General features: G+C 44.7%; 1 protein-coding gene across 2 annotated transcripts in view; it reads left to right on the top strand.

Moving 5' to 3' along the window:
* Positions 1-12,223: 12,223 nt before the first annotated feature.
* The window catches only part of OSBPL11 (oxysterol binding protein like 11), a 57,835-nt gene continuing 52,660 nt past the window's right edge, over positions 12,224-17,398 (top strand). For both annotated transcript variants that reach the window (XM_080918741.1, XM_080918740.1), the window contains exon 1: positions 12,224-13,109. In XM_080918741.1, coding sequence (XP_080774867.1) covers positions 12,919-13,109 — 191 coding nt within the window. In that variant the 5' untranslated portion in view covers positions 12,224-12,918. The remainder of the gene's footprint in view (positions 13,110-17,398) is intronic.

Raw genomic sequence — 17,398 nt, 5'->3', positions numbered from 1 at the left:
ATAAAACCATTTTCCAGGACTAGGGATGTAGCTAAAGGTCGAGTGCTTGCCAAGCATGGGCAAGGCCCTGACACCAAAAAGAAGATTTTAAAAATTCTCAAAATCCCCAAAATAAAAAGACACCACTAAGATGTGTGCTTATATTTCATCAAAAATTAAAATATGATATTTTGTCTTTAACTGCAGATTGACTATAAAAACTGACTCTAATAAAGTGATTTGATGTTTCATGCAATGCTTAGGAGGTAGAGGCAGGGGATGAGAAGTTGAAGGCCATCCTCCATCTGAGAAGTCAAGGCTATCCTGGGCTACCTGTGATAAGGTCTAAATGAATATATGAGCAGCTCCAACTGGACTTGCCAACTATCAAAAAAGACATGAATTTAGAAGGAAGAACATATTAGGAAAGAAATTAGGGGATCTAGGAGAGGAGGTGAGGGTAGAAATAACCATATTTCATTGTATAGATGTCTGAGATTATCAAAATTAAAATAAATATGATGTAGTTACACATATCACACACCTGTAACCCCGGCTTTTTGGCTGAGGGAGGGTTGTGTAATATAGTGATACCACAGAGAAAGGGGGAGAGAGAGAGATTTAGGATCAGAAGTCCAGTCTAGGGTACATGAGATCCTGTTGCAACAAAACAAAACAAAACAAAAAACCACCACCAACAACAAAAACCCTCACCAAACCAAACAACCAAACAAAAACAACCCCACCCCCACGGGTAACATGCCCGCCATCTCAAAAACAAAGCAAATGGATTTCCAATTTGTGATTCTATATGAGTACTGTGGGATCTTGTCGTCAATATGCTTGGTTTGGGTCCCCACAACATTTAGTTTAGAAAGAAGGTCAATGGTGAGCCCTGAACAGCACAGGGCTTCCTGGTTAAGCCCAAGTTCATGGCCTACAAATACGTGAGCCTAGACTTTGCTAGAACCTTCCTGGTATCACGTGGGGGAGGCTTGGTGCTCTTCTTTTCCCATGAGGCATCGCTTTCCCTATCTACCCGGTCCATCTGTACCCTTTACCTGACCCCATTCAGCAATCTTATCAGTGATTCTTGTCAACTAAAAAGTCCCCAAATATTACCAACCTTCTCCCTTCTGGAGGTCATCAGCGATGTGTCACTAGATAAGGCTAAAGTTTCTTTTGTATTTTGTTTTGCTGAAAAAAACGGACTCCATGTTTTGTTTTTTCCTTCTGACATAAAGGCTAGTGGGCTCAACCTGGGAAGGACTGGAGACTGGAAATCAGAGGGCTAGCTGAATTCGGCCTCGGGCAACCAGGCTGTTCTAAGTTATTAGCTGCCTGGCATGCAGACAGGACTGTGTTTGCTCAGATTGCCAAAAGCTAGCAGACAAGGTTTCAAGTTCCCCAGGGTCGGAAGCAAAGTGAATCAAAGACTGTGTGGCACCAAGGCTCTGATCTCCAGGCTATGGTCTCCATGAATTATCTACATCTAGTATCTTCCTGGAATATATGAATGTTCAGTTAAAACATGATGGTGATTTAAATTCTAAAACCTGGGGCTAGAGAGATTGCATTTGCTGTTGTGACAGCCCCCAGACCTTAGCACAACAGCTGTCACTCTAGAGGTTCCATTCTGACCTTTAAAACCAGCACGTGGACCCAACACCTTCCTAAACAAAGACCCAATCCTTTAAATACCTAGCAATAGGTCCAGGGAAGTCCTGGAATGTACTACCCTTGGCTTTTGGCTTCTGTAGTTCTGCTTCTGGCTAACTGATGTGGTCTTGTGCATAAAAAAACAAAAGGCTGCAAGATTCAGGGCTGCGTGACTTGAGCAGGTTCCCTGTGCAGCCAGCCACCAGCCTTCAAATACTTCCTTTTCAGCTTTAAGAGAGTCTGTGTGGTCTCTGGGCTTACCTTGAAACACTGTTTTTGAGGACTGCCTGGTTCAGTTCCCAGCAGCCATATGGTAGTTTACAACCATCCATAACCCCAGTTCCAGGGCATCTGATGCCTTCCTTTGGCCTCCATGGGTACCAGGTCTGCACGTGGTGCATATCCATACACGCAGGCAAAACGCTCATACACATACAATCTTTTAAATCTTTTTTTTTTTCAAAATTAGAAAAGAAAGTCTAAAACATGAAGAGTGGCCCGGAAGAGCTGCAGTGAGTTGTTGTTATTGTATCTTAGCTATGGTTTGCAAGGTGCGACTGGATCTAACCGGTATATCGAGCTGCTTATGGTGAGGTCAACGCTGCCTCAAAAAAAAAAAAAAAAAAAAAAAAAAGAAGGAAGGAAAGAAGGAAGGAAGGGAGGAAGAAAGGAAGGAGGGAGGGAGGGAGGGAGGGAGGAAGGCATATTTCCCTTTACGCCAGTACACTGTATCAAGCAACTTTTTACACAGCTGAAGACTACCCAGTTCTGCTTTAGGGTCTGTAGCAATGGTAAGAGAAGAAAAAGAGAGAGAACCTACCCACCTCTCTCTAGCCCAATAGTGTCTGGGAATTTGGAATGGCAAAGACCCTGTAAGATCTCCACTCAACTCTCCAGCCCTCTTCTGAAGTCTTACCTATTAAATTATCTAAGCATTACACAATAATAAAACCACTTTCACTTTGATTTTTATTAAATTTATTTATTTATTTATTTAATTTTATATGAATACACTGTAGCTGTCCTCAGACACACCAGACGAGGGCATCTGATCCCATTACAGATGGTTTGTGAGCCACCATGTGGTTGCTGGGATTTGAACTCAAAACTTCTGGAAGAGCAGTCAGTGCTCTTAACCACTGAGCCATCTCTCCAGCCCTATTAAAATGTTTTAAATAAAAATATGTTTATTAAAATATTTTAATAAAATGATTATTAAAAATATTTTAATAATTAAAGAAATAAACTTTCAAATCTATCTAATCTCTGCAAGAGAGTTTTAAAATCAGTTGCCACCTATTATCCTGTGGAGAGCAAAGGAAAAGGCCTGCCGGATTTGCTTTCTGTGAGCCCGTGAGATCTCCTCACAGGGGATCTGGGCACACATCTTCCTAAGTAAACCAACACTCTCCGGCCAGCCATCCTACTTACTTACTTCATGGGAACAATAACTTCGGATGCCATCTTAGAGGCGGATCCACAAGTGTGCCCAGAATGCTACCCCGCCCCCTCCCCCACCCCGAACTTCACACTAATGAGCATCAGTTGCCTTTCCAGTCAGTCTATGCTTTCCCAAGGTAACCTCTGGCATTTGACACTTACCCATAGAAAAGTCATGTGACTTCAGGCTTGGTCATTTGTGTGGGCTTCTGCAAGCAAATACTACCTGTGTCACTAGCCAAGAGTTTAAAAAATAGACAAGAGACGTCTCATAGGGCTTTGTTCCCCTTTTCTAATAAAGCTTTGAAAAGCTAATGTTGCTGACTACCGGGTGTGCAGTGCCGTATTTTTAGGTTGACCGGCATCCAGCACAAAGGCGTTGGGACAGAGAGGCAGACACTGCAAGAGAACATCTCATTTCCCTCAAACGGGAGCCCGGCAGCAGCTCCTTTTCAATCCCCCACCCTTCTCGCCAACACAAGCACTAGCCGCCTCTGTTTCTTTTAACTCCCACGGTGACGGTGACAACCACAAGCTTTGAGCTTGGCAAAGGTTCTTTCAGGGCAAGGCTCTTGGAGCCCAGCCGCGGAATCTTCCCTCCCGGGCTGGGAAATTGCTAAGGAGTTTCTGCCTACAGGGACAGGGAGTGGTAGAATGTGGGCTCCGGAATCGCAGTTGTTTTACTGAGGGAGTACGTTGTTGTGCATGTGAACGTGATGTTCCCTCCCTAGCTCCTTTTTCAGATTACTGCCCACCCCCCACCCCCCACCTCCGGTGGCACCTCCGGCGTCACTATTGCTTCCCAAACCCTCGGCGCCTGCCTTTCTACCACAGTTTCTCTGTAGCCTTTCATTTTCATCCCAGGTGTCATGCTGTCATAGTTTAAAGTTCACGGAGAAAGCAGTTCTTGTCCTTCCCGGAAGCAAGCCAGCCTCGATCCCTGCATCTCAGCCAGAAGAAAAGGTAGAAGCATCGTACTTTGTTTTAAGAAAGATTTTATTTTTATATATGTGTGTCTATGCTGGTCAGATTTTGTGTGTGTGTGTGTGTGTGTGTGTGTGTGTGTGTGTGTGTGTGTGTGAGAGAGAGAGAGAGAGAGAGAGAGAGAGAGAGACCTTGACACAAGTAGAAAGAGGGCGCCTCAAATGAGTAAGTGCCTCTATCAGTGTGGCCTGTAGGTAGGTCTGTGAAGGCATTTTCTTAATTAATGATTCATGTGGGAAGGCCCACTGTGGGTGGCGTCATCCCTGGGCAGGTGGCCCTGAGGTATATTAACAACCTATGAGGAGCCAGCCAATAAGAAGCATTCCCCCAGGGCCTCTGCTTCAGTTTCTGCTTCTAGGTTCCTGACTTGATTTCCTAGCCTGACTCCCCTCAGTGATGAAGGATGTGTAAATGAAATAACCCTTTCCTCTTTGGGCTGCTATTGACCATGGTTCATCATAGCATAGGAAGCAAACTCACATACTGGCTGTGTAAATGTTCACCAGGTGCCCTGAGAGACCAGAAGTGGGTGTTGGCCCCTAAAGCTTGAGTTTTAGGCAGTTGTAAGCATCTGGTCTTGTGATCTGGGAAAGGAACTCAGCTATTCAGCAAAAGCATCAAGAACTCTAACCCTTAGAGTTATCGACCCTAAACCCTGTACTAAGCACTTTGTACAAGTTTTCCTGCTTTTTCAGATGAGGAAACTGAGAAACTGAGCAAAATAGTTTGCTCAGCTCACACACAGTGAGGGGCAGTGCCACCAAGTTTGCAGCCTGAGGCCAAAGTGCATAGTTTTATTGCTTTGCTTTTTTCTTTTTGGTGTTGGGATTGAATTCAAGGCTTCGAATAGGCTAAGCAAGCACAGGATACGAGATGCCATGAAGAAAACGAGCTCAGGGGGACAACACTTGACTTTCCTGCACAGGCTCTAGTCTCAGTCTCCAGTCCCATAAATATACACATGCCACACACACACACACTCACATGGTGCATGCCTACACACATATACATACATGTGTGCACACACTATTGGAGAAACAAAACTAAACAAACCAAGGCAATAGATAGAAAAGAATAAGAATGGGCTTTATGAAGAATGGCAAGGGGAGGGGCCAGAGAGATGGGAGAAAACAGATGCACAGAGGTTTAATTGGGCTCCTTACCCAAAGTCACATGAGCAGAGCTCATTGTCAGGTTTTACTTCTAAAAACCACTATGAAGCTTCTTCCACAGAAAAGGAAACTCGGATATACTGGCCAGCAGTATTGCTATGGACGTTCCCTAACCTCCCTGCATCCGGCATCCTTCTGAAGGCTTCAGAAAAGTGTGTTCATCTTTCTTTTTCAAATCATGGTTTCCCCTCTCCTTGGACACTGAGTGAAGGAGATTTAGACGCCAATATACAATAACAAACAAAACAAATACCCAGCTGGGCCTGGCGGTGCAGGCTTGTAATCACAGCTATGGGGGATGCTGAGACCAGAAATCACAAATTCAAGGTCAGCCTTGGCAACTTAAGACCCCTGTCATAAAATAAAAAGAAGAACAGGGCTGAGGATATATAGCTCAGTTGTAAAGCACTTGCTTAGCATGTCTGAGGTCCTGGGTTCGATCTCTAGTATCACAGCAGAACAAAACAAGGCCCAAATGCATGCAAATGGTTTCTCTTGTTCTGATGCTACAAGGTTCTCATCGTAACATATCCCGGTGGTGAGTTTCTTACACAAAACAATGTAGTGACATTTGAATTGCCTTCTCCTGGTCTGGCACCGGTTTCCCCAGTAACTGCATTCCATGGTGGGTCTGGCTACCTGGAGCCAGTCCCTAATTCTTGCCACATTACAGTCCCCGTTATCCCTTAATCCTGGGTTGACGTATTCCTCTTCACACCGCTATGACTCCGCTATCATTTATGACCTACTTTTGTATAATCACCGGCTATTAATAACCAGTCCCCTTTCTCTTTCATTAAAACCAACTCTCTATATATACTCAGAGTTTATTTTTCTAACAAACAAGGTCTCATGTATCGAAGACTAGCCTTGGAATCACCAGGTGGCTAAGGATAGCCGGTTCTCTTGTCTCCACCTCCCAAGTGCTGGGTTTACAGAGGTGCCACTATGCGTGGTTTATGCCCTGCTAAGGATGGAACCCAGGCAGAGTGAACAATTTAAACAACAGACATCCTGAGCCACTTTCGTCTGCTGTCAACTGACCTGTTTAAAGTGTACAGTGTCCAACTCAACTAAGTGGCTAGAGAATTTTCACAAGGTTGGGTGACCTTTATTCACTACTACCCGACATTCAAGTGATTTTATTATTACACACACAGACACACACACACAATGAAAATACCCCACACCCAAAACCTCTTGTTATCTATCCGTTCCCCTTTTAGAAGATTATTTTTATGATTTTAAATTGTGTGTGTATCTGTGTATGTGTGTGTCACGTGTCACATGTGGCCAGGTGCCTACAGAAGCCAGAAGAGGGCATCGGATCCCCTGGAGCTGGGGTTGAGGTACTAAACTCAGTCCTCCGATAGAGCAGCAATAATATAACATGAGCGTCTGTACAGCCCTCCTTCCTTCCTTAGCTCCTGGTAACCAGAAATCTGCATTAATCGGCATTTTGTCCTCTAGGATTTATTTATTCTAGGTATTTCCTATAAATGGAAGCACTTAGTATGTAGCCTCCTCATGCCTTCTTTCACTTAGAACAGACAGTATCAGGTCTTCTTCATTAACATTTGTTTACTTAATTAAAAAAAGATGCGTAGTCTGTGTGTCTGTGTGTCAGTATGTGCATGTGACACCTCAGAGACCAGAGGTATCTTATTCTCTTGGAGTTGGCATTAGAGGTAGTTTTGAGCCATGTGACAAACCATTTGGTTCCTGGGAACCAAACTCTGGTCCTCTGCAAGGGCAGTATGGCTCTAACCAGTGAGCCATACCTCCAGCCCCATCCTTCTTTTAAAAATGATTAAATGTTCCATCATATGGAACATGTTTTTTTTTTTTTTTTTCTTTTTCTTTTTTCTTTTCCAAAACTGGGTTTCTCTGTGTATAGCTCTGGCTGTCCTGGATTCGATTTATAGATCAGGCTGACCTAGAACTCAGAGATCATCTTGCCTCTGCCTCCCGAGTGTTGGGATTAAAGGTATGTGCCACCAGGCCTGGTTTACGTTTTTCATTTCTAGTGACAGTAATGTAAGTTACTCCATATCTTCAACACTGGTTATTAATTAACTAATTAACTAATTAATTCAGAGGACTCATCATGTAGCCTTGGCTAGCCTGGAACTCACAATGTAGACCAGGCTGTCCTTGAACTCACAGAGATCTGCCTACCTCTGCCTCCCAAGTGCTGAGATTAAAGGTTTGTGGCTCTGTGGCCCACTTGTTTTTTGGTACATAATCTCAGCTCAGGCTGGTCTTGATCTTGTTTACGTATCTATGAATTATCTTGAATTTTTTTTTCTGATGAGTCGCATGTTTGTTTTAAATGACACTAAATTACAAAATTTCAGAAATACCATGTTACTTTCTTGGGAAAATGTATTTCATGAAATAAAGTGGAAGCACAGGAAGAAAAATAAGCGACTGTCATATAAACCAGAGCCATCATAGCAGACTCAGCAGAGAAGACGGAAATCCCGGGGAAGCAGGGCTTAATGACTGGCGCACAGTGTTCGTTCTTAGCTCGGCTTTTAGGGCTGGGAACGGAGGGAGGTTGCGTCTTCCGCAATCCTAGCCTTTAAACCTACAACCGAATCGGAATTCCTCCGAGTGTGGTAAGCAGTGATAAAGAAGGCACCATTGTTAGGAAATCTTGATGAGGAAGTGAGTAGGAGGAATGGAAGGATGTGGGAAGGACTGGGAAGCCTTTCCGGTTTCAACTGCGACCTGGCGGAAGGCTAGAAGACCTGGGCATGTGGACAAACTGAAAAGTTCGAGAGCCCGGATTTGAGAGCCCAGAACTCAAGGGCACCTTGGCCGGACTTGTGTAATGACCCCGGGTGTGATGGCTGTCTGCTTTGGGGTCATTCCTCAGGCCAGGCGATCAAGTCCTGGATTCCCTCCCATCACAGTCGGTCTGCCCCTCAAGATCAGATCCTTGGTACCATTGGTGCAGACACCTGATCTTGAATTTATGATCCTCCTGCCTCAACTTCTTAAGTGCTGGGATTGGCAGCAAGGGCTACCATTTCTGGCTGTTTTTATTTATATTTCCTTGATGATTGATGATGTTGAGAATCATAGAGTATTTACATGTAATTTTATACACATATATATTTATATATACACATATCTTATAAATATATGTATCTAATATATAATATGTATAGATATATAAACATCAATATAAAATTATAGACTCTTGTAGACATTTCAAAGCAATGTCTATTGAAATTCTTTGTCCATATTTAAAGATGGATAATTGTGTGCATGTGTGTGAGTGTGAATATGTGAGTGTGACTGAGTGTGTGAGTTTATGTACACCATATATGTGCAGATGCTATTAAAGGCCAGAAGGAGGCAGCAAGTCTTCTGGAATTGGTGCTATGGTTAGTTCCTGATCACTTAATATGTGGCTGGGAACCAAATCAGCCCTTTGCAAGACCGGTTGGTGAGCATTCTCTCTAGCCCTGGGTTTTTCCTTGCGTATATCTGAGTTGTAAGATATCTATATATTCGGGATATAAGCCTTTTACAAATGATTTGCAAATATTTTATCCACTTTATGGATTATGTTTTAATTTTCTTCATGGTATGATTTGAAGAACAATTTATTTTTAATTTTCATGAAGCCTTTTTAAAATTATTTGTTCTTTAGTGTTTTGATGCTGTACAACAAAACCTTTGCCAATAAGAGACAATAGAGATGTATTCATTTTCTTATGATTCACAGTACTAGCCTTTTAAATGTATGTTAGTCCATTTTGAGCTAATTGGTGTAATTACATGAGGCAGAGATGTCCAACCCCATCACTGTGCATGTGGTTATCCATTGTTCCAGTACCACTTGTTAAAGGACTGTCTCTTTTAAAACTGTTGATCAGGCTACAGGCCCCTCCCAGGTAAAAATCTTCCATAATATCCCACTTGTTGGACCTGCTACTTGAAGACCATGTCAGTCTAAGAGGCGAGATATGGCAGCTTTGGGAAAATTGGGCCATGTTCCCCTAAAGTTTGTCCTTGAGACAAAAATTGACAGGCTGGAAAACAAATCAACTTTTCTCAATGGAAACTAAAAACATAAGTTTATGGTTCTAGTTGGTGCCTGCCTCTGTTCCAGGAGTCAAGTTGGCTAGGCCAGCTGTCACATAGTGTGGAGTCCTACCACCCACTTAGAAAAGTGGAAACCTCCTTTGTTCTGTGAATTGAAAGTTTTCCTTTAGGATCCCATCATGTGGGAGCTCTCATAACACAGCTCCTCCCTGGACCTGAAGGCTTTCTTTCCCCCTACGGGGTTCCTCCACGAAGTCTGTGGCATGATCATCTCTCTCCCCTATTGCTCTTCTCTTCTGACCCCAGTCATCCTCCCCCACAACTGTTTATGCTGCCACTCCCCTCTCTCCAGCTGTGGGGCTCTCTCTCTTCCCTCTCTCCAGCTGTGGGACTCTCCCCTCTCTCCAGTTGTGGGACTCTCCCCTCTCTCCAGCTGTGGGACTCTCCACTCTCCAGCTGTGGGACTCTCCCCTCTCTCCAGCTGTGGGACTCTCCACTCTCCAGCTGTGGGACTCTCCCCTCTCTTCAGCTGTGGGACTCTCTCCTCTCTCCAGCTGTGGGGCTCTCTCTCTTCCCTCTCTCCAGCTGTGGGACTCTCCCCTCTCTTCAGCTGTGGGACTCTCCCCTCTCTCCAGCTGTGGGGCTCTCCACTCTCCAGCTGTGGGGCTCTCCCCTCTCTCCAGCTGTAGGAATCTCACCTCTCTCCAGCTGTGGGACTCTCCACTCTCCAGCTGTGGGGCTCTCCACTCTCCAGCTGTGGGGCTCTCCCCTCTCTCCAGCTGTAGGAATCTCACCTCTCCAGCTATAGGAATCTCACCTCTCTCCAGCTGTGGGGCTGTCTCTCTCTCAGAAAGGTGATGTTGCATTCCCTCCTTCCCCAGCCTGCTTGCCCCTTCTTTTTATTGATTCTAACAGCATTATAGTTACAGTAAGACCCACATTTCCCTGCCTTTCTTCACCCTCACTCCATACCACGTTCTCAGTCCTGCTCTAGGCTTCAGGCACCCACTTCACAGAGTACAGATGTTCTTCCCTTAGCGTTCTTGTCTTTCACCATCCCATTTAAATGTTATCTTGTGAGACATCCCTTTATACATGTTTTCCTTCTCTAAGTCAGTTCTCCTTTGCATCTCACTGATTATGTTCCCTCCCCCCAAGTCCTTTATTTTTATTTTTAGTTGTGGGGGTTACTTCCATGTTGTCCAGTGTGATAAACATAGTAAGACTTGCGTTTTAGACAAGAACAAGGCTGCACCTGATAACCAGAACCCAGTGACATCACTCATTCATGATAAACATCAGACCCAGGACTAGATAGGCAGAGAACCTTATGCAGTCTGTCCACTTGACACTGTATGAGACCAAGAACAATGTTCTTTAATAATCACCCAACTCTGTCTCCTGCTAAAAGAGGAATAGTCTTGAATAGGAGAGTCTACTGACTGATAATCACTTTAGGCTTATGCATCCCACATAGGCCATCATCCTTAAATCCTTTCCGGGTTACATTTGAATAATATAAACGGAAATGGGACAGTTACACAGCAAAGTTAGCATCAGGACCGTCATGGCGATTCCTGGTTGCCAACGTCATTACATCTGGAACGAACTACAATCCAGAAATGGAGGGCACACCTGGGATCCAGATCTTGAGGCTGGAAGACTCGATTTTCAGACCAGGATCTTGACAAGGAGATCTTGGCCTTGAAACTCTTAGGCCCAGATATGGTAGTACACTCCTTTAATTCCCGGACGCTAAGGCAAGCAGAGCACTGAGTTCAAGGTCAGCCTGGGACAAAGCGAGGTGTGGTGGGCCACACCTTCTTCTGGAGACCTACATAAGGACATTGGAAGAAGGAATATTAATTCTTCGACTGCTTGTACTTATTTGCCAGTACATCTGTTGGAACCTACTTTGACAGAAGACCAGCTTAAACTAGCCTCTCGGGACTGAGCAACTACTAGACTCTTGGACTTGCCATCCACAGCTGCGCATTACCTGTAAGTCATCACAATAAATTCCCTTACTATATAGAGACGTTCTCTATGTCCTATGATTCTAGAGAACCCCGACTAAGACAAGAATTGTTTCTTAAGTACACCAGTGTGGTTTCAAATAGTGTTACCCAGGTTCATCTTGCCCACTTGGCAGAGGTAAACTTTTCCTGTGACTAGACAAAAAGTTAATGTCAGGCCAGGCCATCTATGACTGGTTATAAGTCAAGGTTGTCTCCTTTTGTTGTAAGTGGAGCCTTAACTGGAGGTTAAGTTCAGGGGATAAACAAAAAGAGAAACATTTCAGAGACCCTAAACTTCCATTATGATAAAAATTTTCTTTCTTAAGTTTGTAGCAAGCCTGGCTATAAACTCCTTTTCTTCCAGTCAGTCCTACTGGAAGAATTTCTTCTTTTAGCTAAACTCTACTTTGTGTAGCTTGATATTTCCTAAGTAAGTTTATTAGTAAATCCTTTGTATATCAATCTACTTAAAGTTACTCTTGCATCACCAAGAGCTCTAATTTCCAAGACAATTTCTTTTTCTTTAAGACTGATTTACCTTCGTCCAATATCAAGGTGGGTTTTTTGTTGTTGTTCCAAAATGACTGACCAGGTGGGTTTTTTCCCCTTTTGTTCTGTAAATTCGTTTTTTTTCTTAGGTTTCCTTAGAAAGCAAGGAATGGGGCTCTATAAGAGAGTATAGGGCCTGTTTAACAAGACCATTCCATTCTCCCTCCTTTCCCGTGGCTATTCTCCACAGCCAGCTCTTTCTTTCCCTTGAGGTTCCTGTCACCGCCTCCTTTCGGGCTCGACTGCCCCAATCAAAGATGGCGCCGGCGCTTCAGTTTTAGCGGAAATGAGCTCACACGACACCGGAAAGGAAGGCGGGGAGAGTTAGCAGGCGGGTGGGTGACCGGCTGTGGGTGGGGCGGCGGCCGGGTCCCTGGCTTTTACGTTTAGGGCTAAGGAAGCTCCAGGGAGCAATTGGCTCCGGTGAACGCCGCCGGGCTCCCGGGCTAGGGCTCTCGGAGGAGGCCGCGGCGAACCTCTAGCCTCCGGCCCAAGCTGAAGCGGCCTCGGAGCCCGCGTCCCGCCCGGCGGCGTCTGCCCGACCCTCCGCGGGCTGCGCGCGACCGCTCCGGCTCAGTTCGGGGCTGCGGCGGGAACCGCCGAGCTGGCTGGACGGGCCCTTTCTCCTGAGGACCCCGCTGAGGAGAAGAAGCAGCGCGGCTGGCCCGACCCCGAGTCCTGAGGTCAGGCCGTGGGCTACGGGGCTCCCGGGCCGTGGTCCCCGTCCTTGCCCCGCGTTCCCAGGCGGAGGATCCGCGACCTCGCCCGAGCCGCCCGGCTGCTCCTCGGAGTGTGGCACCGAGCCCTCTGGCGGGGTGATTTGTCCTCCTTGTTCTTGCTCAATAGAGGCTTCTATCCGAAGGGTACCTGTGCTCTTTAAAACTTTTAACCAAAGTGGAAATGTCTGTCCTCTTTTTCTGGACCACTGCCGGTTTCCACTCTAGCCAAGGTCTGAGATCCCATTGAGAGTAAAAAAAAAAAAAAAAAACGAGAGAGAAAGGGGGAAAAGTGCCCACAAAATAGCTCTGCACTTGCTCTCTCCCGCCCGAGAAGGGCAAATGAACTTTGGAGTTAAGATGCAGGGAGGTGAGCCGGCATCCGTGATGATGAAAGTCTCCGAGAGTGAAGGGAAGCTGGAGGGCTTGGCCACAGCAGTGACCCCGAACAAGAACAGCGGCTGCGGGGGTGCCATCAGCAGTAGCAGCAGCAACAGCAGCCGCGGTGGCAGTGCCAAAGGCTGGCAGTACAGGTATGGCCCTCTAAAGTAATGTTCTAGGGTGGCTCGGAAAGTGTTGGGGTCTGCCTATTCCAGTTGCAGGGCCACTTCCGAAGCAGCTGATAATCTGACTTGGAGATAGAAACCCGCTTTCGTACCAGGATTCACTTTCTTCAGAAATTCATTCAACAGGTATTTGTTGAGGCCCTTTGAGGAATTCAGAAATATACCCCAGAATTTTCTCCATTGCCCAAGGGTTTATTCTTCCTCTGATTTATTTCTGCACTCACTTCTGTTTTTTTTTTTTTTTTTTCCTTTGCCTCTGTTGTAATCTGTTTACAAGTAAGCCGGACTGGCGGTTAGAGCAGAAACCGTGGATCTCAGCGCTTTTAGAGGCAAAGGCTGGACTCAGCTTGTGGGATGATTGGAGTGACTAAAGTCAACCTTTGGGTGCTTGTCATTTAGAGAAGGTAGAGGAGGGGAGGAAATTAAATACTTAGGGTGCAGAGGCAGACAGGCAGTAGAGTCTGAGCAGGCTACTTGAAAACTCTTGAGAAATTCTACATATGTTGGGTTTTATTAATGTAAACGGAAAACTTGGAGAAATGTCAAAAGCTTCATTTTGGTGGGTTTAAAAATTATATATATGTGAAGTGTAGATAGAGATTACTACCCATAATTCTAAGAATGAATGGAATTGGGGCACCCTATGATGTTGAATCTACACTGATGAATACTGGAATTTGGGTAATTGCCTGTGTGTTTACTTCTAGTTGGTTTTTGTTTGTTTTGGGTTTTGATTGTTTTAAGCCCTTTGACTGCACTTGTGAAACTTGGAAGGGGTTAGACCCAAGATTTTGTGAAAGATACATATTTATCATGAGTACTATTCATATATATGCAGTATGCAAATATGGCCTGGGTGTGGTGGTACTCTTTTAATTCCTGGCACAGAGGCTGGAGGTTCTGTTTGAGGTGAGCCTCAGGTCTGCATGGTGAGTTCCAGCACAGCCAGAACTACATAGAGAGACCTGTATCACTCCCCACAAAAAGCCCTAATATGCAAATATATATGTATGTGAAATCTGCAGGTGTGAACCTGCAGAAATGAGAAGAGTCGGTCATTGGCAAGTGGGGATTGAAGTAAAGTCAGTGTAATCTCTCCCCCTTTGTGATTTTTTTTTCATTTTTTATGTGTATGAATGTTTGCTTGTATGTATGTATGTTTGTACATGTGTACATTGGCTGTTGAAGCTAGAAGAAAGCATCAGGTCCTCTGGGCCTGGACTCATGGACAGTTGTGGGCTGCCACATGGGTTCTGGGAACCAAACCTAGGTCCTCCAGAACAGCAGCTAGTGTTCTTAACCACTGAGCCATCTCTCCAGCCCCTCTTCCTTTATGTGTCAAGATGAACCATAGGGGAAAAAAAATTGTGGGGATATTTTGAGGAAGTAAGGAAGAGTTCAAGATAGCCAGTGGTCAGTCTTATAGTAGTAGTAATTCTGAACCACTCTGAATTAAAGTGAAAGATTAAATTGGATTAGAGCAAATATTAGGTGCTCAAAACTCGTGGTCTCCTCTTCTTGGCTTCTCCACCCCCAACCCACCCCAGGTTTAGAGTCTAAAGGTGTTTAAGACAAAATAATGATCACAAAGGGTGACCTAGTCCTTTGCTCTGGAAAGCAGTTTACACTTACTGCTTCTCAAACAACTCAAGCCATTTGCTCTGTCCCTACCAAGGAACAATGAGTAATTTTCTTTCTTTCTTCCACCTGAGTTCCCTGTAAGTACACATGCCTTTAGAATTCTTTCTTGACCTCTTTGAGAAAGCCAGCCCTTTTATCCCTGAGCCACAGCTGCACCATCACCCCACTTTCTTGACTTCTTGACAGCACTTTCTCTTTGTTTCCTCTCAGTGCCCTGCTCCTGAGCCAACTGGTGGTTGGCTTGGCTTTTCTTTTTTAGTTGCTTTGGTTGGCTTTTCCTCTTTTCAAGGCTGGTCTTACTTGTGTTGTGGACTCTTTATCTCTTTCTCCTTTCTGACCTCAGTTAATGGAGTCTGAGTCAGGAAATCTTTCAGGAACTCTAGAGCCAGGTATTTAACTGCCTATCTGAACACTACAAACCTCACTAGTAACCTTAAGTTTTGAAAATGTACATTGTTGGGTACATAGTGTGTGTGTGTGTGTGTGTGAGTGAGTGAGTGAGTGAAAGAGATTGATTGATTGATTGATTGATTGACTGATTGATTTGAGAATGGGTCTCAAGTAGCTGGGCTTGCCCTGAGTTTGCTATGTAGCTGAGGATGACTTTGAACTCCTGATTCTTCTGCCTTCAAAGTGTTGGGATTATAGTCAGGTTGAAGATGTAAATTAACATTTTAAAATGTTAATGAACATAATATTTAAAGCATTTCTTAATTTTTTTTAACATAGGTAGAAGGATTACATAGGTGATATATTTGTCTTAAATGCTTGTCCCAGCCACTTAGCTTTCCTCCCTGGAGAAAGTATTTTTCCTGATTGCTCTTTTTGTTTTGTTTTTTTTTGAGACAGAGTTTGTGTAACCCTGGAGCTCATCTGTAGACCAGGCTGGCCCTAAACTCCCAGCAGTCTACCTGCTTCTGTCTCGCAAGTTTTTTTTTGTTTTTAACTTGTGTGTGTGCATGTCTTTGTAAATGTGTGCAGTATGCATGCCTGTGAGCCCAGATAGGCACTGGGTCCCTCAGCTGGAATTTGTGGAATTGACTTGTTAAGTGGGTGCAGGGATTTGAATACCAGTCCTTGTGGTTATACAACGGAACCACTCTCCCATCTGCAGTCCCTGCCCCTTGCTCTCTCCCCTTTTATTTGAGACAGGGTCTTACTATGTAACCCTGCATGGTCTGAATTTATTAGGTAGAACAGGCTGGTTTCAAACTCAGATCTGCCTGCTTCATCTGCCTCTCCAGTGCTGGAATTAATTTAAAAAAATGTTGTACTACACTTGGCTCTCCAACCTTCTGTTTTTTGTTTTTTTGTTTTGTTTTTTTTTTTGGGAGGGGTTGGAGACAGGCTTTCTCTGTGTAGTCCTGGCTGACCTGGAACTAGTTCTGTGACCAAGTTGGATTGGAACTCAGAGATCTGCCTGCCTCTGCCTTCTACATGCTGGGAGTAAAGGTATGAGCCAGAGTGCCAGATAAAGTTGTATTATTTCTTTGTATAGTAGGTACTTATTTGTATTCAATATATTTTAGGATTTTACTTCCCTTTAGCAATATAGGGAGACAAAACTAGACAAAACCTTGCAAGCATGTAGGCCAACACTATTGTAGCTTAAAATAAAATGTATTTTATTTGTCTGTGTGTAGGTGTGTGTGTCACAGTGGAGACTTGAGGGAGGAGTCAGTTCTCCTTCCACTATGTGGATTGAACTCAGTTCCTTAAGCTTGGCAGCAAGTGCCTTTACCCACTGAGCCATCTCACTGGCCCCTTAGAGCACTGTTAATGACAGAAAAGATGTATGCGTGTGTGTGCATGTGTGTGTTGGGTACGTGTGTGCCTGTACGTGTTTGGCTCATGTGTGTGTGGACACCAGTGGTCAACTTGAGCATCTTCCTTAGTGGTTTCCCATCTTGTTTTTATTTTTAGTATTTGGAAGTCTATCATCACTCTGATGTGTGTGAGTGTGAACGAGCACCAGGGTGTCCATGTCACCCTGGTCAGAGGCAGCTGTGGCAGTCTGCACTCTGCTTTCACTTGTGGGCTTGCCAGGCTTATGTGGCAAGTGCTTTCCCTGCTTTCCCTGTGGCCCTCTCCACTTTATTTCTTGAGATAAGTTCTCTCACTAAACTCAGGAACCCACTTTCTCTGTCTCACCAGTGCTGTGATGCGTTTACTAAACCATACCTTTCCCTCTGAGGGAGGTAGGAGGGCCAGGTCTCTGGGGCCCAGTCTAGGGCTCTAAACCCAGCCCTCCCCACCTCAGCCTTCCAGATTGATTGAGGACACGTTACCATCACACCAGCTAAAGCGGCAGCTTTCTCGGAGCTGTCCTGCACAGGGCATGTACCAGCTATGCCAGAGAATGCCAACCTCTGTTAGTAATGAATGGAGTCCGGATGATCTCCTAATATCAAATCATTGTGTGGTGTGATCAAACAAATTTGATTTGATTGTTAGTTACTAGGAGGCAGTTAGGTGCTAGGAGATAAACCAAGGGACCAGGACACAGAACAGTAAGGGTAAAAGGAGGAGTGGATGAGGGCCTTGGTAGTAAGGGAAGGGACAGTTGATGCCAGTTGTTACCCACATTTAATATTTTGAAAATGTAGAGGATAAAT

The sequence above is a fragment of the Micromys minutus genome (assembly GCF_963924665.1).
Source record: "Micromys minutus genome assembly, chromosome: 7".
Taxonomy (NCBI): Eukaryota; Metazoa; Chordata; class Mammalia; order Rodentia; family Muridae; genus Micromys; species Micromys minutus.
This window is presented reverse-complemented; position numbering and strand designations above follow the sequence as displayed.